The 26531-nt window shown below is 41.1% G+C and overlaps 1 protein-coding gene, 1 long non-coding RNA gene and 2 pseudogenes across 3 annotated transcripts; 2 read left to right on the top strand and 2 right to left on the bottom strand.

The window, feature by feature from the left end:
• The window catches only part of LOC132867726 (histone H2AX-like), a 1044434-nt pseudogene that overhangs the window by 636832 nt on the left and 381071 nt on the right, over nt 1-26531 (bottom strand).
• The window catches only part of LOC132867717 (uncharacterized), a 1045807-nt pseudogene that overhangs the window by 641354 nt on the left and 377922 nt on the right, over nt 1-26531 (top strand).
• Nucleotides 9615-12175, bottom strand: LOC132867741 (zinc finger CCHC domain-containing protein 10-like). 2 transcript variants are annotated; one of them, XM_060900755.1, is made up of 4 exons: nt 11795-12175; nt 11291-11434; nt 10656-10894; nt 9615-10357 (listed from the first exon to the last, which is right to left on the bottom strand). In XM_060900755.1, the coding sequence occupies exons 1-3, from the start codon at nt 11907-11909 to the stop codon at nt 10659-10661; spliced, it is 495 nt and encodes a 164-aa protein (XP_060756738.1). In that variant the 5' UTR covers nt 11910-12175; the 3' UTR covers nt 9615-10357; nt 10656-10658. The 2 variants fall into 2 exon arrangements, with proteins under 2 accessions (XP_060756738.1, XP_060756739.1); XM_060900756.1 differs by having other exon boundaries at nt 9615-10345.
• LOC132867810 (uncharacterized) lies at nt 12711-14206 on the top strand. The gene is made up of 3 exons (XR_009650776.1): nt 12711-12799; nt 12910-13115; nt 13500-14206. It is a non-coding gene; the product is annotated as an uncharacterized LOC132867810 (long non-coding RNA).

The following is a 26531-nucleotide window of genomic DNA, read 5'->3' as shown; positions in this document are numbered from 1 at the left end:
CAGACACACCACCTAGTGGCCAGTGTTAGTAATTACCAGTCACACACCACCTAGTGGCCAGTGTTAATAATTACCAGTCAGACATACCACCTAGTGGCTAGTGTTAGTAATTACCAGTCTCACACACACCGCCTAGTGTTCAGTGTTGATAATTACCAGTCACACACACCGCCTAGTGGCCAGTGTTAGTAATTACCAGTCAGACACACCACCTAGTGGCCAGTGTTAGTAATTACCAGTCACACACCACCTAGTGGCCAGTGTTAGTAATTACCAGTCACACACACTTCCTAGTGGCCAGTGTTAGTAATTACCAGTCAGACACACCACCTAGTGGCCAGTGTTAGTAATTTCCAGTCAGACATACCACCTAGTGGCCAGTGTTAGTAATTACCAGTCTCACACACACCGCCTAGTGGCCAGTGTTAGTAATTACCAATCACACACACCGCCTAGTGGCCAGTGTTAGTAATTACCAGTCACACACACTTCCTAGTGGCCAGTGTTAGTAATTACCAGTCTCACACACACCGCCTAGTGGCCAGTGTTAGTAATTACCAATCACACACACCGCCTAGTGGCCAGTGTTAGTAATTACCAGTCACACACACCGCCTAGTGGCCAGTGTTAGTAATTACCAGTCACACACACCGCCTAGTGGCCAGTGTTAGTAATTACCAGTCATACACACCACCTAGTGGCCAGTGTTAGTAATTTCCAATCAGACATACCGCCTAGTGGCCAGTGTTAGTAATTACCAGTCAGACATACCACCTAGTGGCTAGTATTAGTAATTACCAGTCTCTCACACACCGCCTAGTGTTCAGTGTTAATAATTACCAGTCACACACACTTCCTAGTGGCCAGTGTTAGTAATTACCAGTCTCACACACACCGCCGAGTGGCCAGTGTTAGTAATTACCTATCACACACACCGCCTAGTGGCCAGTGTTAGTAATTACCAGTCACACACACCGCCTAGTGGCCAGTGTTAGTAATTACCAGTCAAACACACCGCCTAGTGGCCAGTGTTAGTAATTAACAGTCACACACTGCCTAGTGGCCAGTGTTAGTAATTACCAGTCACACACCGCCTAGTGGCCAGTGTTAGTAATTACCAGTCACACACCGCCTAGTGGCAAGTGTTAGTAATTACCAGTCAGACACACCACCTAGTGGCCAGTGTTAGTAATTTCCAGTCAGACATACCGCCTAGTGGCCAGTGTTAGTAATTACCAGTCAGACATACCACCTAGTGGCTAGTGTTAGTAATTACCAGTCACACACAGCCTAGTGGCCAGTGTTAGTAATTACCAGTCACACACCGCCTAGTGGCCAGTGTTAGTAATTACCAGTCACACACCGCCTAGTGGCCAGTGTTAGTAATTACCAGTCACACACACCACCTATTGGCCAGTGTTAGTAATTACCAGTCACACACGGCCTAGTGACCAGTTAGTAATTACCAGTCACACACCGCCTAGTGGCCAGTGTTAGTAATTACCAGTCACACACCGCCTAATGGCCAGTGTTAGTAATTACCAGTCACACACACCGCCTAGTGGCCAGTGTTAGTAATTTCCAGTCAGACATACCGCCTAGTGGCCAGTGTTAGTAATTACCAGTCAGACATACCACCTAGTGGCTAGTGTTAGTAATTACCAGTCACACACTGCCTAGTGGCCAGTGTTAGTAATTACCAGTCACACACCGCCTAGTGGCCAGTGTTAATAATTACCAGTCACACACCGCCTAGTGGCCAGTGTTAGTAATTACCAGTCACACACACCAACTATTGGCCAGTGTTAGTAATTACCAGTCACTCACCGCCTAGTGGCCAGTGTTAGTAATTACCAGTCACACACCGCCTAATGGCCAGTGTTAGTAATTACCAGTCACACACACCGCCTAGTGGCCAGTGTTAGTAATTACCTGTCAGACACACCACCTAGTGGCCAGTGTTAGTAATTACCAGTTAGACATACCACCTAGTGGCCAGTGTTAGTAATTACCAGTCTCACACACACCGCCTAGTGTTCAGTGTTAATAATTACCAGTCAGACACACCACCTAGTGGCCAGTGTTAGTAATTACCAGTCACACACCGCCTAGTGGCCAGTGTTAGTAATTACCAGTCAGACACACCACCTAGTGGCCAGTGTTAGTAATTACCAGTCACACACCGCCTAGTGGCCAGTGTTAGTAATTACCAGTCACACACTGCCTAGTGGCCAGTGTTAGTAATTACCAGTCACACACCGCCTAGTGGCCAGTGTTAGTAATTACCAGTCACACACACCGCCTAGTGGCCAGTGTTAGTAATTACCAGTCAGACACACCACCTAGTGGCCAGTGTTAGTAATTACCAGTCAGACATACCACCTAGTGGCCAGTTAGAAATTACCAGTCAGACATACCACCTAGTGGCTAGTGTTAGTAATTACCAGTCTCACACACACCGCCTAGTGTTCAGTGTTAATAATTACCAGTCACACACACTTCCTAGTGGCCAGTGTTAGTAATTACCAGTCTCACACACACCGCCGAGTGGCCAGTGTTAGTAATTACCTATCACACACACCGCCTAGTGGCCAGTGTTAGTAATTACCAGTCACACACACCGCCTAGTGGCCAGTGTTAGTAATTACCAGTCACACACACCGCCTAGTGGCCAGTGTTAGTAATTACCAGTCACACACTGCCTAGTGGCCAGTGTTAGTAATTACCAGTCACACACCGCCTAGTGGCCAGTGTTAGTAATTACCAGTCACACACCGCCTAGTGGCAAGTGTTAGTAATTACCAATCAGACACACCACCTAGTGGCCAGTGTTAGTAATTTCCAGTCAGACATACCGCCTAGTGGCCAGTGTTAGTAATTACCAGTCAGACATACCACCTAGTGGCTAGTGTTAGTAATTACCAGTCACACACTGCCTAGTGGCCAGTGTTAGTAATTACCAGTCACACACGGCCTAGTGGCCAGTGTTAGTAATTACCAGTCACACACCGCCTAGTGGCCAGTGTTAGTAATTACCAGTCACACACACCACCTATTGGCCAGCGTTAGTAATTACCAGTCACACACGGCCTAGTGGCCAGTGTTAGTAATTACCAGTCACACACCGCCTAGTGGCCAGTGTTAGTAATTACCAGTCACACACCGCCTAATGGCCAGTGTTAGTAATTACCAGTCACACACACCGCCTAGTGGCCAGTGTTAGTAATTACCTGTCAGACACACCACCTAGTGGCCAGTGTTAGTAATTTCCAGTCAGACATACCACCTAGTGGCCAGTGTTAGTAATTACCAGTTAGACATACCACCTAGTGGCCAGTGTTAGTAATTACCAGTCTCACACACACCGCCTAGTGGCCAGTGTTAGTAATTACCAATCACACACACTGCCTAGTGGCCAGTGTTAGTAATTACCAGTCACACACCGCCTAGTGGCCAGTGTTAGTAATTACCAGTCACACACCGCCTAGTGGCCAGTGTTTGTAATTACCAGTCACACACACCACCTATTGGCCAGTGTTAGTAATTACCAGTCACACACGGCCTAGTGACCAGTTAATAATTACCAGTCACACACCGCCTAGTGGCCAGTGTTAGTAATTACCAGTCACACACCGCCTAATGGCCAGTGTTAGTAATTACCAGTCACACACACCGCCTAGTGGCCAGTGTTAGTAATTTCCAGTCAGACATACCGCCTAGTGGCCAGTGTTAGTAATTACCAGTCAGACATACCACCTAGTGGCTAGTGTTAGTAATTACCAGTCACACACTGCCTAGTGGCCAGTGTTAGTAATTACCAGTCACACACCGCCTAGTGGCCAGTGTTAGTAATTACCAGTCACACACCGCCTAGTGGCCAGTGTTAGTAATTACCAGTCATACACACCACCTATTGGCCAGTGTTAGTAATTACCAGTCACACACCGCCTAGTGGCCAGTGTTAGTAATTACCAGTCACACACCACCTAATGGCCAGTGTTAGTAATTACCAGTCACAGACACCGCCTAGTGGACAGTGTTAGTAATTACCTGTCAGACACACCACCTAGTGGCCAGTGTTAGTAATTACCAGTTAGACATACCACCTAGTGGCCAGTGTTAGTAATTACCAGTCTCACACACACCGCCTAGTGTTCAGTGTTAATAATTACCAGTCAGACACACCACCTAGTGGCCAGTGTTAGTAATTACCAGTCACACACCGCCTAGTGGCCAGTGTTAGTAATTACCAGTCAGACACACCACCTAGTGGCCAGTGTTAGTAATTACCAGTCACACACCGCTTAGTGGCCAGTGTTAGTAATTACCAGTCACACACTGCCTAGTGGCCAGTGTTAGTAATTACCAGTCACACACACCGCCTAGTGGCCAGTGTTAGTAATTACCAGTCAGACACACCACCTAGTGGCCAGTGTTAGTAATTACCAGTCAGACATACCACCTAGTGGCCAGTGTTAGAAATTACCAGTCAGACATACCACCTAGTGGCTAGTGTTAGTAATTACCAGTCTCACACACACCGCCTAGTGTTCAGTGTTAATAATTACCAGTCACACACACTTCCTAGTGGCCAGTGTTAGTAATTACCAGTCTCACACACACCGCCGAGTGGCCAGTGTTAGTAATTACCTATCACACACACCGCCTAGTGGCAAGTGTTAGTAATTACCAGTCACACACACCGCCTAGTGGCCAGTGTTAGTAATTACCAGTCACACACTGCCTTGTGGCCAGTGTTAGTAATTACCAGTCACACACCGCCTAGTGGCCAGTGTTAGTAATTACCAGTCACACACCGCCTAGTGGCCAGTGTTAGTAATTTCCAGTCAGACATACCACCTAGTGGCCAGTGTTAGTAATTACCAGTCAGACATACCACCTAGTGGCTAGTGTTAGTAATTACCAGTCACACACTGCCTAGTGGCCAGTGTTAGTAATTACCAGTCACACACCGCCTAGTGGCCAGTGTTAGTAATTACCAGTCACACACCGCCTAGTGGCCAGTGTTAGTAATTACCAGTCACACACACCACCTATTGGCCAGTGTTAGTAATTACCAGTCACACACGGCCTAGTGGCCAGTGTTAGTAATTACCAGTCACACACCGCCTAGTGGCCAGTGTTATTAATTACCAGTCACACACCGCCTAATGGCCAGTGTTAGTAATTACCAGTCACACACACCGCCTAGTGGCCAGTGTTAGTAATTACCTGTCAGACACACCACCTAGTGGCCAGTGTTAGTAATTTCCAGTCAGACATACCACCTAGTGGCCAGTGTTAGTAATTACCAGTTAGACATACCACCTAGTGGCCAGTGTTAGTAATTACCAGTCTCACACACACCGCCTAGTGGCCAGTGTTAGTAATTACCAATCACACACACTGCCTAGTGGCCAGTGTTAGTCATTATCAGTTAGACATACCACCTAGTGGCCAGTGTTAGTAATTACCAGTCTCACACACACCGCCTAGTGGCCAGTGTTAATAATTACCATTCACACACACTGCCTAGTGGCCAGTGTTAGTAATTATCAGTCTCATACACACCGCCTAGTGGCCAGTGTTAGTAATTACCAGTCACACACACCGCCTAGTGGCCAGTGTTAGTAATTACCAGTCACACACACCGCCTAGTGGCCAGTGTTAGTAATTACCAGTCACACACACCGCCTAGTGGCCAGTGTTAGTAATTACCAGTCATACACACCGCCTAGTGGCCAGTGTTAGTAATTACCATTCACACACTGCCTAGTGGCCAGTGTTAGTAATTACCAGTCACACACCGCCTAGTGGCCAGTGTTAGTAATCACCAGTCACACACCGCCTAGTGGCCAGTGTTAGTAATTACCAGTCACACACACCGCCTGGTGAAGAAAGTCTTAGCGTTAAGAGGCTTTTGGGAAACCCAGCCCTTATCAGTATGAAGGTAAAGAATGAGAAAAGGGTCATTCCATGCCAAATCAACAAATATCTGACAAATTAAAGCTCGACCATCTTAGATTTCAATGATATTTGGAGGGCTCAGAGATACTATTAAAATAAGTTAATCCCCAAAATTTGAGCTTCCTATCTCCAATGGTTTCAGAGATACAGACGTGAATTTTTTGATTTTTTTTCATTTTGCTCAAAACATACATATTTCAAAGTGTAATATAATCTTTATTATGCAAGATAGAAACCTAAAATTTTGCACAGAGAGACTCAATGTCTTGTACTACAAGCTTCACCTTAGAATTTCAATGGTCATTGTATATTAGATGGTGATTTTAACAAGGAAATTAAAAAGACAAATTTGCATTTTTTGCATTTTTAACTCATTCTGGAAGCTTGCCTGTGGCAGTAATGCTTAAACTAAGAATGTTATTAAAATCTACACAGAAATATCTACCAATTTCAGTTTTACCAAGTCTTCACTATTCCTAGTTTGTCTGTAATAGGGTTTTGAAATTCGCCGATTTCTAAAACATGCCATTTTCAGTAGCAAGAAATCCAATGTGGGATAGCAGTTAGGAACTTGTAAATTTTTTTCAGTAATCCCCAAGACCCATATTTTCATCTCATCTCATTATCTCTAGCCACTTTATCCTTCTACAGGGTCGCAGGCAAGCTGGAGCCTATCCTAGCTGACTACGGGCGAAAGGCGGGGTACACCCTGGACAAGTCGCCAGGTCATCACAGGGCTGACACATAGACACAGACAACCATTCACACTCACATTCACACCTACGGTCAATTTTAGAGTCACCAGTTAACCTAACCTGCATGTCTTTGGACTGTGGGGGAAACCGGAGCACCCGGAGGAAACCCACGCGGACACGGGGAGAACATGCAAACTCCACACAGAAAGGCCCTTTCTGGCCCCGGGGCTCGAACCCAGGACCTTCTTGCTGTGAGGCGACAGCGCTAACCACTACACCACCGTGCCGCCCAACCCATATTTTATATTTCCAAATTTTTGTTCTGTGTCTCTCAAGTATTTTTAAACTACAGGGGTTTAAAAAATCCATTTTCACCAAATTTGAATTTTTGATATATTTTTTCATATAACTGATATTTGAGGGTTAATAAATGCTTCAATAAGGCTCAAGTAGGTTAGGAGACATGTTTCTTCCTCAATTTTAAATAAAATTTCAATTAATGCTCAGTATTAACTATTTGTAAATTTATTTTAATCTAAGACTGTGTAACATTGGCAGTCAATGACCAGCTATTGTGTACCAATCAACAGCCAGCCTTATCAATATCAACACAGCACAATAGGTGACCTTTGATACCAGAACAGGTGGCTCATATCTTATAGTTTTATAGTCTGTAAACTGCATACTTGTTCAGATAACATTATATTGCTTGGATTATATTAAATACATTGTAATACAGAGCACTGAGAAAAATTACCAATGTTATTCACTGAATGTGTTTCTTTGCAAGGATTGGATATTTTGAATAGTTGACTAGGGAATTTAATTGTAGTTCCTTTCAATTTGAGATCAGTATAAATGAGTTTGTTTTTAGACATCTAGAAATGGCTGAACTTCCTCCCAGTTCTATAGGAATTGGACTAAAGAAAGATTCTGACTGCCATAAACTAACATACAACAGAAACTGTAACTTAAATACACTCTCTCAGTATAGTTTGGAGCTTAGAGGGAGAGCTTTGAAGTCATGTTAGCCAGACTATAGAGTTGGATGAGTGAGCCAAAGTGTTTTGTAGCCGACCCAGCCATTGTCCTGATCTGGAAACGTCCCGGTTAGCTTTAGCTTAGCGTAGTCGCTGTAATCCGGCGTGTATCCCTGCAAACACATACAGTTGGGGCCCACATGGGTCTCATCTGGGCTAGGTGGGCTTCGGGTGGGCATGGGCTTCGAGTGGGCTTTGTTGCTGGGCCCCACATGGGCAATGGGTGGGCATTGAATGGGCTAAATTAACATGGGCAATAGGTGGGCTTTGTTGTTGGGCCCCACATGGGCAGTTGGTGGGCATTAAATGGGCTATTTAGCATGGGCAATAAGTGGGCTTTGTTGTTGGAGCCCATATGGGCAATGGGTGGGCATTAAATGGGCTAAATTAAGCATGGGCAGTAAGTGGGCTCCAGCAAGGCTCCATTTCAATTCAATTCAAAAACACAAGAATTTTACTCCCACACCTCTAAGATGCCATAACATAATATAAACAATACAATGTTAATTACAATTGAAAATAAAATTTCTCAATTTTAGAGCATAAAAGATAAAGTTTGCTACAACCTAAAGCACACATATTCTGAGCACAACAAAGTTTGCAATAACTGAAAAGAAAGCAGGCATATTCCAGTGCAACTCCTGCAGGATAACAAAAGCAAGAAGCAATGCAAACTGGGAAATCTCCACCCCCTGTGAAATGGATACATTTCGCGCAGTTTCTGCTGTTTGCTGACTGGCTTTTGTCTCTGCTGCCTGTGAAGAGAAGAGTGCACGCACGAGTTGGATCACTTAACAAAAGGTTGGTAAAATCTTTCTGCATGATACGAGTGTATTTTGGCAATAACTATGCTATTTCTGCAACTATGTTTTTACTGCATCATGTTAACCAAAAGGACAGGAACTAACTGGCTTTAAGTTAATGTAAATGAATGAGGTGCTGTCGTTAGCTAACTTTGGTAATCAAGCCTGGTGAAACTTTGGGTAACGCTTCATATTAAGGTCCTTGTAATAAGCGTTAATAATCAATAGTTAGTAGCTAATAAGGCCCTTATAACTGCATATAAGATGCTTACTGACATTATTATGCGGTAATAAGATTATATATGTATTAATAGTCTCATTATAATATAGTTAAAAGCATATTAAGGTCCTTGTAATAAGCGTTAATAATCAATAGTTAGTAGCTAATAAGGCCCTTATAACTGCATATAAGATGCTTACTGACATTATTATGCGGTAATAAGATTATATATGTATTAATAGTCTCATTATAATATAGTTAAAAGCATATTAAGGTCCTTGTAATAAGCGCTAATAATCAATAGTTAGTAGCTAATAAGGCCCTTATAACTGCATATAAGATGCTTACTGACATTGTGGTAATAAGATTATATATGTATTAATAGTCTCATTATAATATAGTTAAAAGCAGACTAAAAGAACTTATAAGAAACTTGTTAACTGTTTGTTAATGCTTAAGAACATTAATAGCATGCTCGTATTTTGATTGTTCATAATAACATTACAAACACATATTTTGACTCAACTAGCCCAACTATTATATCTTTGTCATGCTTTTATTAATCTTTATTGATTGATTTATTAATATACGTTTTATTGCTCATCTATTATAAGTTAACTCTGCACTTGTTTACAGTTAACTGTGCTTTTTGCAGGTACCAGATCTAAAGCAGGAACAGTGTCTTATTAAGACTGATAAATCTTTTATTGTGCATTATTATGCCTTTAAGAATACTTTTTTGATTGTTTTACTAAAATAAGTCTAATAAATCCTCTATTATGCATTTAGTTATGGATAATGATTTTCACAAATTCCACATCTGGAACGAACAACACATGTGGTCAAGGCTGATACTGTATAATGAAAGGAAAAATAGCTTAAGACAACATTTTTTCAACAGTGAAGCCACATGTCTTTATTTATTGCTATAGCATATTTTCCTAAAAATATAAAATAATAATGAAAAAAATTGCTTCTTTTCACCCCAACACACCAACTACCTGCCTTGCACAACAAAATGGATGGACATTGGAGTAATTAAAGAAATAAGGTGATGAATGATGAACAGTCCTATTTGGCTACTGCTGATTAATCTTTCATAATAGGTCAGTCATTTAAGGCAACACTGTGGGGGTAAATCTTTCAAAGCCGATTCAAGAAAAAATTAAAGGTTCATCATGCACAAGGAAAAGGTAAAATGTACAAAAACATAAATCACCTAAAACAGGTGATTGAACATTTAAATTGACCATAAATCTGAGGTAGATTTTAATTTCACTGAACATGAACATGTTTCACATGTGTATCAAACAATTCAAAAGTCCCCCTTTCCAACAGGCAACAGTTGCCTTGCCTTCTTAAGTGCCTGCACTTTACGCTCAATATCTGGGTTGTCACGGATGCCATCCAAACATTTCCCAGCAAAATCACCAAGCTTCTGCTTTGTGGAATGCTCTTCTTTGAATTCAGCAAACTTCTCAGGGGCAGCAATGGAAAGCTCTGCAATTGGTGCATTCAGTGTAATTGTGTTGCGATCTACTCCCACTATTTTGCAAGCAGCAGTGATGCTCTTCTTCTTATAGGCCTTCAACACCTTCCGGTAACGTGCAATTACCTCATCTGGTCCACGAGCTCATGAGAAAGAAGAGAGTAGATATTAGTCTCTGTGACATAAAGGATCTTCCATTGAATAACCTTAAACCATTCATGAATTTTACTATGTAACACAAACTAACAGCATTTCTAACAGGCAAAACAGTGTACCAGCTTTCTTGCACATAGTTGGACTTCATAGTGTTACTTCACCTTTACCTGCAAGTTCACTCATCATCATTGGAACAGATAACATTAAATCACACAACAAAAAAATAAATAGCCAGTAACTACTGTATCTTCTAAATCTTAGTTTTATTTACATGAATAAAATTACCTCTTAAAATACTGCTCCGTTTGCTTCGTCTCTCCCTTGTTCCTTTCTTCCCCTTCTTCTTCTTTGTGTTCTTCTTCTTCCTCTTCCTCTATCATCAGAAGTAGAGGAACTTGAGGAGACTGATGAGTCTGAAGTGTCTGTGGATGGGTCGGTAGACTCTGAACTTGACTTAGAGGATGCAGAAAAATTAGCATGTGATGTGGATGCTTCAGGGGATGGGTTTCTCACATTTCTTGATACTGTATGAAGACAACACAATGAAATATTGATCACAATAGATTGTTAGGAGACAGGTTCAACTGTTTGGAAATAGATTGTGTACAACTGAACTATTATAACAGGAAGGTATCTGTTGTTTAGGACACAAAATGTACATATTTATTTACACTTAAATGAGATGAGATGTACTGGACTCAGCACTGTATAGCAGCATGAGAGTCGTTATGTAATTGTCACAGGTTAAATAGGACAAAGTAAAGATTAAAAACAAAAATTAAAGGGAGCGCATACATTCATTCACATGTATGAAAAAATCAGTTAAGAAAAAAAATCAACTAAAAAACAAAACGCCATGATTTGAGCAATAAAATAAATTAGCATAATACTCAACATATTGGTGAACACCACTGACTTACTCTGAGACAGCTGGTCTTTTAAAAAGTCTATCTCCTTGGTTAGCTCTTTGATCAAGTCTTCCTGACAAGTTATTTTCATTTTAGCCAGCTCCAGGTCATGTTTGTGCTTCTGGAGTTTGGCAGTGGGGGCCATTTGCACAGTACCTGACAGAAATAACAAAAACATAAATTAAAACTTAATACTAGTCACGGATTATGCTTTACAGGAGGGTGTATTCTAATCTAGACTATACAGTGGTAATCTAAGACTTCCAATTCTAATTTCCATGTGGTACTTTTTGTTACAAATAACAGCCGTCGTATTTGATTCAAATCACCATGCTGTTGATTAAAATGTAAACAGCAGCATAAAAAACATATCAGAGAAAAGAGAGAAGCTATATTATTTACATAAAGAGAGAAGCTATTACTTCCATATAGCCTAGCTAGCTTTGGCTAACTAGCATATCTACTGCTCTGCATGTTTGGATGTACACAAACTAGTTAGCTGCAGTTAAAACTTACCAGAAGAGTCATCCTCTGTATCACAATGGCCCCTCTTGCCAGCATTATCTTTTAGAGGTCCAGAACGGGTTTGCATTCTCCTGGAGGACGAAGATGTTTCTTCCTTTCCCTCCATTTCGCATGCGGGACCAGAATGTTGACGCTCAACGTAAGGCCAGAGAATGTCTAGAAGTTGGCTCAGTCGTTAGGTTAAACTGGAAGTGTCGGTTTTACCGTCTGTCTTCAAAGTAAAAGCTCGCGAGAAGCGCAAACACGACGTTCTTGTCTTGTTTGCGCTTCTCGCGAGGTTTTATTTTGATCTGCCCGCGAAAAGCAAAGGAAGAAGAGAAAAAAGAGAAGTGACTACCAGGATGACACTGCAAAACGAAGTGAGAAAACTGATTTTTGAAGGTAGTTCAACCAGAAAAACTTTAAAGCTAATTAAATTCCTTCAGAAAAAAAAACTCCTCATGAAAAAAATCAAATGCCGCATCTGTCACAAGAAGATGAAGATGACTAAGAAGAGGGGCAGGGACCATTACAGCTGGTAAGAACTTTTTCCTCGGCTAATGTCTGTTAGAGCTATTGACTAAGCAGGTTTGTGCATAATATTAATTAGGCCTATTTAGCAGGCATTAAAAGGGATGCAAAATGTAGCTATTCAGGTGGATCCTAAACAAACAAAAAAAAAAATGCTGGTAAAATAATACAGGTGACTAGTAGATTTCTTTCACCTACCAACCTAAAGACTACAGTCGTCTGTTGAATGCCTTGTAAAGTTGAATATTCACTTTCCAGATTTAGGCCTTTGTGTATGTTAAGTGATTGATGCACTGTAGTAATATTTTCTGAATATCAATAATCTGTTAAATATTTTCACCAATCAAATATTATCCTAACTCTGCTTTTAAGGACATGCCAACGAGTAGACCACCAAGGGACTAGGACAGTGAAATCAATTAGGGAAAAATCTCTTTTCAGCAAGTCCAGACTTTCACTCTTTCAGTGGATGCAGTTCCTTTATAGGTAATAGCCTACATACAACAGTAAAACAAGTGTTAGATAATTACTTTGGAAAATTGTTTTGAAGAAAACGTAAATAAAGAAAATGTAAAACTTTGTGTTATTTTCTATAGATTTGCACAGGGCCTACGTCTCAGACGGGTAGATATGATGGAGGACAGAATTGCTGCAAGTCCTGCAACCCTCTCAAAGATGGCAAAAAAACTGAGGAAGGTCTGCAGAAGGGCTATTGAGCGAATGAGAGAACGACGAGGACAGCTCATTGGTGGACCTCGTGAATTCGTTGTTATTGATGAGTCATTTCCGCCATAAGAGAAAGGTATGTGAACTGCACCAATGGGTTTGCTGTACATGGTTTGTGATGCTAAGTGAGTGATTGGTAAAATATAAAACAGCATCTCAATTAGTGGGCTAGACTAGCCTGGAAAACACAGACTCAAATCTAGCGAGACATTCATGAAAACGGGCAAAATTCTAGGGGTGGTGCTCTAGTCAGTAAGGAGGGGGAGGGGATATACCGCTGTACAGTAATTTGAATGTGATTGCAATACCAGCTTTGGTCACAATCTTGTATACGGCTCCTTTAAATTTAGTTCATTATAGGTCATCATTGTGTAACATCATATAGTTTGCTTGTAAGTTGTTTATCACACTCCATGCGCTGTTTCTGTTTCTCTTTTTGTATTGGTCATCATCACAACAGTATGGCAGAGGAAGAATGGGAGGCACCTGGCAAAGACGGAAATGGGTCTTCGGTATGCTTGGTGTGCAGTTGCAGAGAGGCAACAGAGGAAAGCCAGTGCTGCGTCTTGTAGAGAGAAGACGAAGGCAAGATCTTATCCCCCTGATTGCACATCATGTCAGGATAGGATCAGACATCATTAGTGATAAATGGCGTGCTTATCGTTCCCTCCCTCAACTTGGCTACAATCACATGACTGTAAATCATGCAAGGTGGTATGTAGATCCACGAACTGGTGCCCATACACAGCACATAGAAAGAGCATGGCGGAGTATTAAGGAGCAAGTTTGGAGGCAAAGAGGTAACCAAACTGAAAATTTACTGTCTGACCATCTTTGTCTCATTGAGTGGAGTGACTGGCTAGGCAGGAAACACAAGCATGGTCCTCTTGGTCGGCTTCTGTATGACATAGCTAAAAGATACAGGGTAGGCTAAAATGAGGTCTAAGTAGTGGGAGTGGATCACACCGTCACTGTCCAGATATTAGAAGTAAGGTTCTGGCAAAACAGGGAAACTGTTGCCTGTTAGAAAGGGGTCGTTTTCATTCCTTTTGATCCAAATTGCAAATGTTTTCAGAGTACTTCGTGAAATGTTTAAACCTAAAATGATCAGTGGAATTAAAAACTACCTAAGTTGTATGTTGCACTTGTTTATTGATGATTGGTATAATAGGGTAGGATATGTTCTAGCGAGTGTACTTTGTAATCTTTGTTATATTTGTTTTTATTAGATTTGTATTTTTTAATTAAATTATTAGGAATAAAAATTAATGTTTCACTTTGCAAAATTGTACTTTTCCATTTTAACTGATGTTTTACAAAATGTGGCCAAATATTTAAAGTTAGAAAATGTACTTTTTTTTTCTCTTTTTTCAAAAGTCAGTTGTGATGTTTTTGTGACATTTTTAAGAAAATGTGCCACAGCAATAAATAAATGAAAAATTGGGCTTCACGGTTGAAAATGTCTTGTGTAATTTTTTTTTTCTTTCCATGATATCCGTATTGTTTGTTCCAGATGTGGAATTTGTGAAAATCATTATCCATAAATAAATGCATAATAGAGGATGTACTAGACTTAATAAGGCATTGTTCTCGCTATAGATCTGGTAGCTGCAAAAGCATAGTTAACTGCTAACAAGTGCATAGTTAACCGCTAATAAGGGCATAATAAAGTACATTTTATTTTAATAAAACAATCAAAAACGTATTCTTAAAGGCATAATAATGCACAATAAAAGATTTATCAGTCTTCATAAGACACTGTTCTCGCTTTAGATCTGGTACCTGCAAAAAGCACAGTTAACTGTAAACAAGTGCAGAGTTAACTTACACTAGATGAGCAGTAAAGTATGTATTAATGTTTATAAATCAAACAATAAAGATTAATAAAGGCATGACAAAGACATAATGGTTGGACTAGTTGAGTCAAAATATGTGTTGTATGTTATTATGAACAATAATTAAATACTCACGAGCATGTTATTAATGTTCTTAAGCATTAACACACAGTTAACAAGCTTCTTATGAGTTCTTATAGTCTGCTATTAACTATATTATAATGAAACTATTAATACATATATAATCTTATTACCACATAATAATGTCAGTAAGCATCTTATATGCACTTATAAGGGCCTTATTAGCTACTTACTATTGATTATTAACGCTTATTACAAGGACCTTCATATCTTATAAGGGCCTTATTAGCTACTAACTATTGATTATTAACACCTTATTAGCTACTTACTATTGATTATTAACGCTTATTACTATATTATAATGAAACTATTAATACATATATAATCTTATTACCACATAATGTCAGTAAGCATCTTATATGCACTTATAAGGGCCTTATTAGCTACTTACTATTGATTATTAACACTTATTACAAGGACCTTCATATCTTATAAGGGCCTTATTAGCTACTAACTATTGATTATTAACGCCTTATTAGCTACTTACTATTGATTATTAACGCTTATTACAAGGACCTTCATATCTTATAAGGGCCTTATTAGCTACTAACTATTGATTATTAACGCCTTATTAGCTACTTACTATTGATTATTAACGCTTATTACAAGGACCTTCATATCTTATAAGGGCCTTATTAGCTACTAACTATTGATTATTAACGCTTATTACAAGGACCTTAATATGAAGCGTTACCTGCAACAATAATACCTAACACACATTTAAGTATCCGTTATAAAGACGTGAAACTCGTCGAGTGACGAGTGTGTTCATTGATAAGCTAACACAATCTAAAAGTAGACATACCATCACACTGCCCTGGCGCTGTGTACAGTTTACCTTCTATGGTTTGTGCACTCACTATTTGCCATTACTTTCTCCAACCGTTGTTACAGATTACAGGGAACTGCCTGGATTTAAGAGACAAATACATGTTCCTCTTATTTTGAACACTTATTTGTAGGCAGTGCTTAATTTGTAAAGTGGGAGGTCCCGGAGCGCAGAGGATGAGCGGCTCCGGTGTGGAAAAAAGAGGGGGGGAGGGGGGCGCGGCGCTGCGCTTCTGGGCATGTTTTGTAATAACACTGCAAATTAAGTTCATCTGCAGATATTTTGTGGATGTCGTTTCATGAGAGAAATCACCAACAAGACAGATATCAAAATCAGACATTAACACTAAATAAACTTGCATTTTTTTATTTAATTTTTTTTTTTTTTTTGTTACATAGTCAAAAGAGGTGTCGGATCACCGGATCCAGTGTAAATAGCTGCCGGAGCCAACACCCGAGGTTCCGGAGCGCGCTCCGGCTTGCTCCCCCTCAAATTAAGCGCTGTTTGTAGGACACTGCCTCTGATCTGTCCTACAGTCTACCAACAGCAAAGGAACACAACGCGAGCTAATATCGTTAGCTAATAGCTACTACAGAAGAACAAAGAGGTTACAATGGGTTATTTTAGCCTATTTGGTTACACACTCACCGCCACAGAATGTTAACAGCAATGTAATGCCTTTTCTGGCTAATTTTATTCATCTTACCTCCAACAAAGTGGTCACTACACAAGCATTGGTATGCCGCTGTCCATCTTCTCCGTCAGTCAGCAACTACCGGGATCCGATAAAATGATAACCCTTGCCTTGTTTGTTGATGGTTACTACATCCAGGTGCACAACAATATAGTGGCATGATGGAAGTCTTGCTGAAAATAAACACTTTCTTTGCTGCCGTTCCTCAATGCTGGCTGTGGTAAACTACTGGTAGTACATGTCCAAAATGGCGGCCGCGTTTGTTGTGACATCACGTGAAAAGGGTCTTTGAGGTCGGCCATATTGTAAAAGTGGAGAATCAGTACAAGCATTGCTAATGGGAGCCCCGATCATCTAGCCTTGAAAATATCGCTGACCTTCACGAATTTCACAGCTTATCTTCCTTACTAAAGATAGTAACCACGAAAATAGCTTGATACTGACTTAAAGATCGGAATCAATATCCAAAGTTTGGTAACTATTGATTATTAACGCTTATTACAAGGACCTTAATATGAAGCGTTACCTTGTTGCAGTCTAAGCAGTCATTGTAGCAGCTAGATGAGCGAGAACCGAAAGGGTCTGTGCCATAAACCGTTATTTCTGTACGGCGTTGCTAATGTGTCGTTACTGTTGTTATTTCTCCCTCTGCTCATCCTGTAAATGCCCTACGTCGCTGGATAGCGAAGGTGTTTTCTGCATCTCGCTCCTTTTTCTTGTATGTTCTCCGTTTGTCACCTAGTCTTCACCAACGACCTTGACTGACTGACTGACTGAGCGCGGGAACATGAATAGCATACTCGACGCACATTGGACACATGAACATAGTTCGCCTTTGGCTAAGTCCCGCCCCCTTGGGTTACAGTTGCAAGAATTTGCGCTGTCAAAAACTGTAGACCTCTGTCGGACCTTTTTTTGCGCTGTGATTGGTCAATCAACATTCTAGTGTGGGCCTTAGCCAAAGGTGAATTAACAGGCAGTCTTTCCAACACTGAGCATATATTTTCAGGAAAAAAAAAAATTAACAGAATTGTCAACAGTTACTTAAACCTTCATTGCTTAGTCTCTGAAGCAGGTAGTTAGATGTATTTTATTAAAAGATATGATAGAAATCTTGTGTCATCACTGTAGAATAGATGCATAAATTAAATACATTGTTGGGGCCTTTAAATGGAGACATTACAATGGCATAATAAAGATGATTGTCATGTCCTAGATAGTTGTCATATTTTGGGCAGTAGGGTTTTCATTAAAGCCCAAAACTTTATGAACTCAAAAAAATATTCTTAACAATGTATAACCACATCCAGTGGTATAGTTATTAAGATACTAATCCTACACTATCAATGACTTCTTAGTTTTATTAGATTCTGAATTACTGCTGGTTTGACCAATCTATAAACTGATCAAGGGGAGTTGCTCTACAGTTTCTCATCTCATCTCATCTTGCATGCAAGAACTCATTTTCCATCTTAAAGGTGCTGTGTGTAATATCTTTAGTAGTTTGTTTCCAGAATTCATGCTGCCCATTCACAAATGTTACCTTTTTCACAAATACTTACCATCACCATCAAATTCTATGTAGTCATTATGACTGGGAAAATTGCACTTTTCGTACATGAAAAATGGGATCTTCTCCATGTGTGCCATTTTGGATTTTCAGAAATGGGAATTTTTAGCAGGAAAACTTACTGTAATTTGGTCATACTAGCAAATATTATTAAGTAAGTATATAAGTATATAAGTAAGTATAATAATTATATAAGTAAATATTCATGGCATCACATTTTCAATGAACAGAGTAGTTGCAATACCTACTTTGGCCACAATGTTACACACTGCACCTTTTAAAATGTTATCTGAATGAAAGTAATTGCCTGATTTATGCCTGATAATTGCCTGATTTACTGATTTATCTGTCTCCCACAGCAACATATGAAAGTGCACATGCAAAATTAATGCAAGAGGAACGTAGACATACTGACGTAGGTACAGAGCCTGAGTGTTCGGACAGTATGGGCCGGGGGAAGCGAAAAAAGCGGTGAGTCTATTTGAATTATATATATATATATATATATATATATATATATATATATGGTATATACATAGTGTTTACTGTATATTAACTAAGTCGGCGTGTCGTCACTGTCGCATTGCCAAAGTACTGCTACAGTGCCTATACAAAGTCTACACACCCCTGTTCAAATGTCAAGTTTTTGTGATGTAAAAAAATAACAGAAAGACAAATAATTTCACAACCTTTTTCACATTTAATAAAAATGATAACATATACAATGCAATTGAGAAACAAACTCCAAACTTTAAATGGAAAATATAGAAAATAAAAAACTTGAATTAATATGGTTGCATAAATATGCACAGCCTTATACTAATGCATTGTCTTAACATCGTTGGCTTTTATTACAGCACTCAGACTTTTTCACATGGTGTCTATCAGCATAGCACATCTTGATGTGGCAATATTAGCCCACTGTTCTTTGCAAAGGTACTCCAAATCTCACACATCGCAAGTGCATGCCCTGTGCACAGTCCTCTTCACATTACCTGACAGATGTTCAGTGGGATTCAGGTCTGAACTCTGTCTGGGCCATTCCAAAACCTCAATCTTATTGTGGTGAGGCCATTCTTTTGTTGATTTAGGTGTGTGTTCGTGTGTAATTGTTGTTCTGAAAGGTTAAGTTCTTCTTCATCTTCAACATTATAACAGGGAGACGAAGGTTTTGTGCCACTACCACTGCCAATGTGGAGCTGTCCATAATTCCCTCCTCCCTGACTAAGGCCCCAGTTCCAGCTAAAGAAAAACAGTCACAAAGCATGATGTTTCCACCACTATGCTTCACTCTAGGCATGGGGTTATTTGGGTGATGTACAGTGTTGTTTTTGCACCAAACATACCTTTTGAAATTATGTCCAAAATGTTCAACCTTGGTTTCATCAGACCATAGCACATTTTCCCATATGCTTTTGGGACATTAAAGATGTCTTTTTGCAAAATGTACTCCACCAAGGGTGAACATTTTGGATATAATTCCAAAAGAATATTTGGCCAAAACACCACCCAAATAACACCATACCTACAGTGAAGTATGGTAGTGGCAGCATCATGCTTTTGTACTGTTTTATTCAGCTGGAACTGGGGCCTTAGTCAGGGAGGAGAGAATTATGAACAGGTCCAAATTACAGTCAGTATTGCCGCAAAACCTTCGGCCCTGTTAGAAAGTTGAATATGAAGAAAAACTTAATCCTTCAGACGACAAGTACCCTACACACATTCCTAAATCAACAAAAGAATAGGTTTCACCAGAATGAAATTGAAGTTTTGGAATGGCCCAGCCAGAGTTCAGACCTAGATCCCATCAACCCATCAGATTTGGAGTACTTTTGCCAAAAGAAATTGACAAATTTTGCCAAATCAACATGTGCCATGTTGATAGACTCCTACCCAAAAAGTCTGAGTGCTGTAATAAAAGCCAAAGGTGCTAAAACAATGTATTAGTTTGACGGTGTGCATGTTTATGCAACCATGTTTATTTAAGTTTTTTATTTTCTACATTTTTCCTTTAAAGCTTTGCATTTGTTTTTCAATTGCATTGTACAGGTAATAATTTATAGTAAAGATGGAACAAGTTGTGAAATTATTTGTCATTCTGTCATTTTTTTTACATAACAAAAACCTGGCATTTCAACAGGAGTGTGTAGACTTTCAATATCCACTGTATATTGAAATTGGGGAGATATTTACATTAAGGCCCTATGGGAGGAACATGATGATTAATTTAGCTTAATGTCATCAAACAGTTCGCAAATTGTAATATTGCTGCCTCCCAAAACATGAGTAGTATGTAGTATTGCTGCCTCCTGCCAATGGGGACATAAACGGCACATGCAGTGATTTTTCAATGCCAATCAAGTCCTAATTTTTGTAGATGTCACTTCTTACCATGTCCCAACAACTTACCTTCATGTTCATTCATTACCACTTCACATAATTTAACATAACACTATTCAAATTGCTTTCAAATAAGACACCTAACCTACGATTCTCCTGTGGTTTCCCCCAAATGAGTATGGTGGGCGCCTGATTTTGGTGCAAACATGAGAAATGCCCGGATGCCTGACTTAGTGAATTCCTTTATAAATATAAGCTAATGCTTTAGTTGAAGTAGTTACAGTTTAACTGAAATGCTCTAACTTATTGATTGTGCTTGATTATAATATATGTTTAGGCCAGTTGTCATGTCCAGCGAAGATGAGGAGAATGATGACATCCATCCTCTTCCTCCTCCACCCGGGGCTCTGCGAATGCCTCCACCTCTTCCTCCTCCACCTGGGGCTCTGCGAACACCTCCACCTCTTCCTCCTCCACCCGGGGCTCTGCGAACACCTCCACCTCTTCCTCCTCCACCCGGGGCTCTGCGAACGCCTCCACCTCTTCCTCCTCCACCCGGGGTTCTGTGAACACCTCCACCTCTTCCTCCTCCACCCGGGGCTCTGCGAACGCCTCCACCTCTTCCTCCTCCACCCGGGGCTCTGCGAACGCCTCCACCTCTTCCTCCTCCACCTGGGGCTCTTCGAACGCCTCCGCCTCTTCAGCGTGCACCCGGGGCTCTGCAAACGCCTGCAGAGACGCCTGCAGCTGCCGAGTCTTTCATCCCAAGACAAAATATTCGGGATGGCATGTTTTGGCGTATTTTGAGACTACTGGAGGACCTGAAAGACACTCAAGTGGAACATGGGAGAATTCTCCAGGCCCTCGTGCAAAATCATCAAAACATGCCTGACCTAATTCGCACCACTCCTGAAGGTTTCCCCCTAAAGACAATTACTGATCTAATGTCCATGGAGGAGAAACTGCAAGACCCCACCTTCATGGCAGAACTGGTATGTATTTTAAATGTACTGTATGTGAACTGAATCTATCTGTTGCTTCCTGTAGCCTATGAATGGCTGTTATTTAACATGCAAAAGCCCAATTGTTTTAAAAATGGCTACACCAATAGCATACTGCAGCTTACATTCGTATGACATGAACTTTATCCACATGGCTTTCCCTGTCCATAATAACCATGTAGCGACTGCAGAAAACTTTTAAGGAAGTAGCAGGACATATGTAAAATGGCTGTGGCTACTGCTGGTGGTGGTGGAGCAACTGGGTTTGTGAGACTCACACAAGCGCGAGGGGAGGGGTTCAGGGGGGGACGAATCAGGCACTATATGTGCAGCGCAAACCTGGAAAACTGAGGTTAAATACTTTTTTTTATATTTTTTATTTTTTCTTCGAGGAAAGTTTACTTATGGTGATGTAAAAAAAAGTGTTAACATATTACACTTTGGCCTAGATCAGGCCTATTCAATTAGCGGCCCGCTTCAAAAATTTAACAGCATTCGCAAGTCTCCAGAACAAACATACATTTTAAACTCTCGCTTACACTAGTTAGTTTGCCTCCCTCTCTAATTTCCAATCCGTTTTGCATTCTTAATATGCTTATTTGCATTCTTAAACAAATCTTTTCAATCAGTGTCACTGGAAGAGTGTCGGGCGTTGCGATGTGCAGTAACAAGCGTCTCGCGTCATGCCAAAGCAGCACTGTAGTACAAGGTGCGTGCGTTTGCGATGTGTCTGAAATCAGTCCATAAACAAATGTTGACTAGGCAAACAATCTCCCATCTTCAATAATGAGACTGAGCTAGCACCACGTCCATGGTTGCTGTGGAAGAGTCCACTGGAAAATTATTTATGGGGCGTCGGACAATGGAGATACACAGATTTGACAACCGACTTCAAAGATTAAACACGGAGGCGGCATCTAGCAGTTTCGTAGGACTACTTTATGGGTAAAGAAATTAAACCTCCGAAGTCGATCAAAACGACATGCCAATGATGACCATTGCACAATAAGCGTGAGCATTTGAGATGTGTTTGTGGAATGTCCGTATCATACACGTGAACGAAAGAAGTGTGAGCGTCAAGTTGGGAGGGAAATACAGTTACGAGACCAGCCTGGTTTTGTGATCGCGTTGACGAGACAATGGGCACATCCACGCTTGTAGTAAGCTAGAGTCCGGTAAAAAAATTATTTGTGAACGCAGCTTCGCAGACTTGACAACTCACTTCAAAGGTCCTTCAAAAAGGATGGGGTGTGTCTGCAGTAGTGTTCATATGGCTAAAGGTTACAGTTGGTCACTCAGAATGCACGTAACGTTAACGTTCCATATCAAGTTCCGATGCGCCCGGTCACTAATCAATTAATTATTTCAAGATTGCTTGCAGTTATGTAGGCCTATGCTACTGCAAAAATCCTCTGTAGCCTGCTGTACACATCTTCCTCCCGCGATTTTTCCCCTGGTGGTGTTTTATCACAACCACATATTCACTTAAGAGGACAGATAATTTCTGTTTGGTAAATTTGTGGGGTCAGATAACAGTAAAGTTATTGAACTTGCAATACTGGGATGTACTCTGTCCAAAATATTGCAATAAAGAACAATGCATGAATTGCATTGCACAATGTATAATAGTTTTTTTTCCCCCTGCAGTTTACTGCAGTAATGTAGCAACAGTTTTGATATTGCAGGACAACAAATGATCTTGTGTTGTGATTCTCTGGCTTGTCTTTTAAGGCTACATTGAACATTCAATGTTAAGATAATATTTAGATAGTTTTTACTGGTTGAAAATTGCTATTGCCAGTTGTTAGTGACCGCTGAACATGTGCGGCCCAGCTTAAGTTCTTGGTTTCAAAATGTGGCCCGAATGAAATTCTAATTGAATAGCCCTGGCCTTGATGAAATGAAATAAATTAGATGAAGATACGAAATTGTATGGACTGGTTTCAATACAACTTTTGAACAATACAATGTTTGAACATGTTTATGGAGCTTTCCATTCATCAAGATCATGTTAGTCAAGAGTTAAAATTCATGACTGGATGTTGTAACTTGAACAACGATTCGGTTGCTCGTGGTGGCTTTGCTGGCTGGCGGCATGATTATAACTTGCATCAAAAAATCTCTTTGTGGGGGCTCTTCGCATTGTAAACATTAAGTTTTCTGAGTATCAATACAGACTGCTTTGAATTGGTGACCCCAGGTCTAGCTTAATGAAACGCAACTCACTAACAGTGAATTTTATATGAAACTTCTAAAGTGTGCTCATATCCATGTATCTGGCAGTGCTTCCATATTGAGAGGTTTACTCCAGTGAGCAATATAGATTAACCTGCCTTGTGCCTTGTATTGTGTTTGTTACCCCTCAGATTGCAGCTGTGGCTGACATTGGAGGGGCCACTGTTGACGGGGTCACCCGCCGTATGATGGCCTTCCTCCTTGAACACAAGTTTTCAAGAGGGTTCAACTTCTTGGGAAGAAATGGCAAGAGGGGCTTCAAGCCCCTCAAGCTGTTTGAAGTCGTTTATGGTAGGTGGACAATACAGTATTACAAATATAGAGAATACCAATCATGCAACTACAGGTGTGTAAGGGTGGGCATAGGTCATGTCTGGGGTAGTTAAGAAGTCGACGGTTCTTGTTTTATTTTTATTTAAATGAATGACACTCCCCCTACCATTTAATATGCAGAAATGAAACGCGATATTTGGCTGAGAGTTGTCACATGATGTAAGTCACTGTATATTTGTGTCTTGCAGGAGCCTTGAAGAAGAACACGATGACTCGTACCATCACAAGGAAGGATGCGGAGAAGGCAGTCTCCAAATGGCTCATTGGGGCTAGGGACGGGGGAGGGGAATAGACAGGCCCGTCAGGCCAGAGTAGCAGCTCCTCCAGAAATGTAATTTTTTTTCTTTTTTTTTTTCTTTCATGCATACATGCGTGCACACACACCTCTCTCTCTCTCACACACACACACACACACACAGACACACACGCGCGCACACACACACACACCACACACACATAAATGCAGACACATATGCAGACATACAGATACACACACACACCACACACACACACCACACACACACACACACACACACACACACACACCTTTTATCGGCCCACCTTTTTGGCAGGGAGCCAGGAGTGGGAGTCTGCATTAACAGCTCCTCCGACTGTACTTTTCTTTCTTTTTTAAAATTAAAATTAAAGCTTGTGTTAACCACATTCTCAAGAGTCAGTGTTATGTTTCAGCTTTTAAGATATTGGCACGCAAAACATGTATTTAGAGTTGTTAGCAGTTGAAGTAGAAGTATTTGTTATTGCTGTTTGTGTAAAGAACTGTACTATGGGCTGACTGTAATAGGCCCACACAATACCTGAAAGGGTAAAATAAGGGACCTATAATGAGCCCATAATGAGCCCGCATGGGACAACTCCATGTGGGACCCAGATGGGAGAAACCTGGGTTGCCCAAGTAGGTTTTAGCTAGGGCTCATATGAAACCCACTTTTAGCCCAACTGGGCTTGCCCACATGGGGCCACCGCATAACCCTTGGCCAAAACCGACTGGAGCCCAGCTGGGCAGCCCACATTCAACCCATGTGGGACCCACATGGGTGTGTCGTGTGGGACCCTGATGGGAGAAACCTGGGTTGCCCAAGTAGGTTTTAGCTAGGGCCCATATGAAACCCAATTTTAGCCCAACTGGGCTTGCCCACATGAGGCCACCGCATAACCCTTGGCCAAAACCGACTGGAGCCCAGCTGGGCAGCCCACATTCAACCCATGTGGGACCCACATGGGTGTGTTGGCAGGGCCATGTGGGACCCAGATGGGAGAAACCTGGGTTGCCCAAGTAGGTTTTAGCTAGGGCCCATATGAAACCCACTTTTAGCCCAACTGGGCTTGCCCACATGGGGCCACCGCATAACCCTTGGCCAAAACCGACTGGAGCCCAGCTGGGCAGCCCACATTCAACCCATGTGGGACCCACATGGGTGTGTTGGCAGGGCCATGTGGGACCCAGATGGGAGAAACCTGGGTTGCCCAAGTAGGTTTTAGCTAGGGCCCATATGAAACCCACTTTTAGCCCAACTGGGCTTGCCCACATGGGGCCACCGCATAACCCTTGGCCAAAACCGACTGGAGCCCAGCTGGGCAGCCCACATTCAACCCATGTGGGACCCACATGGGTGTGTTGGCAGGGATGTAGAAAAGGGAACATGTATATAACATTGAGATACAAAATAAACATTTGCCTTCATGGAAAGTCTTTGTAAATATGTGTATCTTTTCTTGATACATCCTCTATTCTTTGAATATGTAAGGTTACTTTTGGTGTAATCCAATATTGCTTCTACAACATGTGATAAAACTGCTTTTACTGCAGAACTGCTAGACCAATGACTACACACATGCTTATCAATAATGCTAACAAAGCATGTAAGTGAGTTTCACATGTAGGAAAAGAAAAAATTGTTGAAGACTAGGATGAGACTTTGAAGCGTGAAGTGTGGCCTTTCATGACATCCTCCTTGCTGGGTTTTGGCAGACCGATGTTTGCTGCCAGGTGAGGAACTTGAAAGTGTGATGATGGGTCTCTGTATTTTATGGAGGGGTCCAGCCTTCTTCGGATGACTCCTTCCATAAGCTCATTTCTGAACTTTTGGGTGGTGTCCACGTAAACAGGCTTGGCAATCCATTGTTTTGATTGTTTTTGATAGACAATGTTGTGTCTTTTGTGGCGTATAATTAGAACATTAGTGAATGATTTCTGGTGATTTCATCAGGTGGATAGCCATTATTATTGGCCTTTTATAACAGATCCAGCACTTCTTTTTCTGGGTAAAACATCAATTTGGACAGATACAATTACTTTAGCATCGGTCTTGTTGGCCAAGTGTATTTACACACACATAAGGAATTTGGTCTCTGCATTTGACTCATTCATGAATTAGTGAAACACACAGTGAGGGTGAAGAACACACCAACCCAGGGCAGTGGGCTGCCTGCTTCAGCGGTGCCCAGGGAGCAGTGAGAGATTAGGTGCCAGCTGTGATCCACTGGAAGGGGATT

Source organism: Neoarius graeffei, chromosome 19 (assembly GCF_027579695.1).
Source record: "Neoarius graeffei isolate fNeoGra1 chromosome 19, fNeoGra1.pri, whole genome shotgun sequence".
Classification (NCBI taxonomy): domain Eukaryota; kingdom Metazoa; phylum Chordata; class Actinopteri; order Siluriformes; family Ariidae; genus Neoarius; species Neoarius graeffei.
The sequence above is the reverse complement of the archived record's forward strand: the minus strand, read 5'-3'. Positions and strand labels throughout refer to the sequence as shown.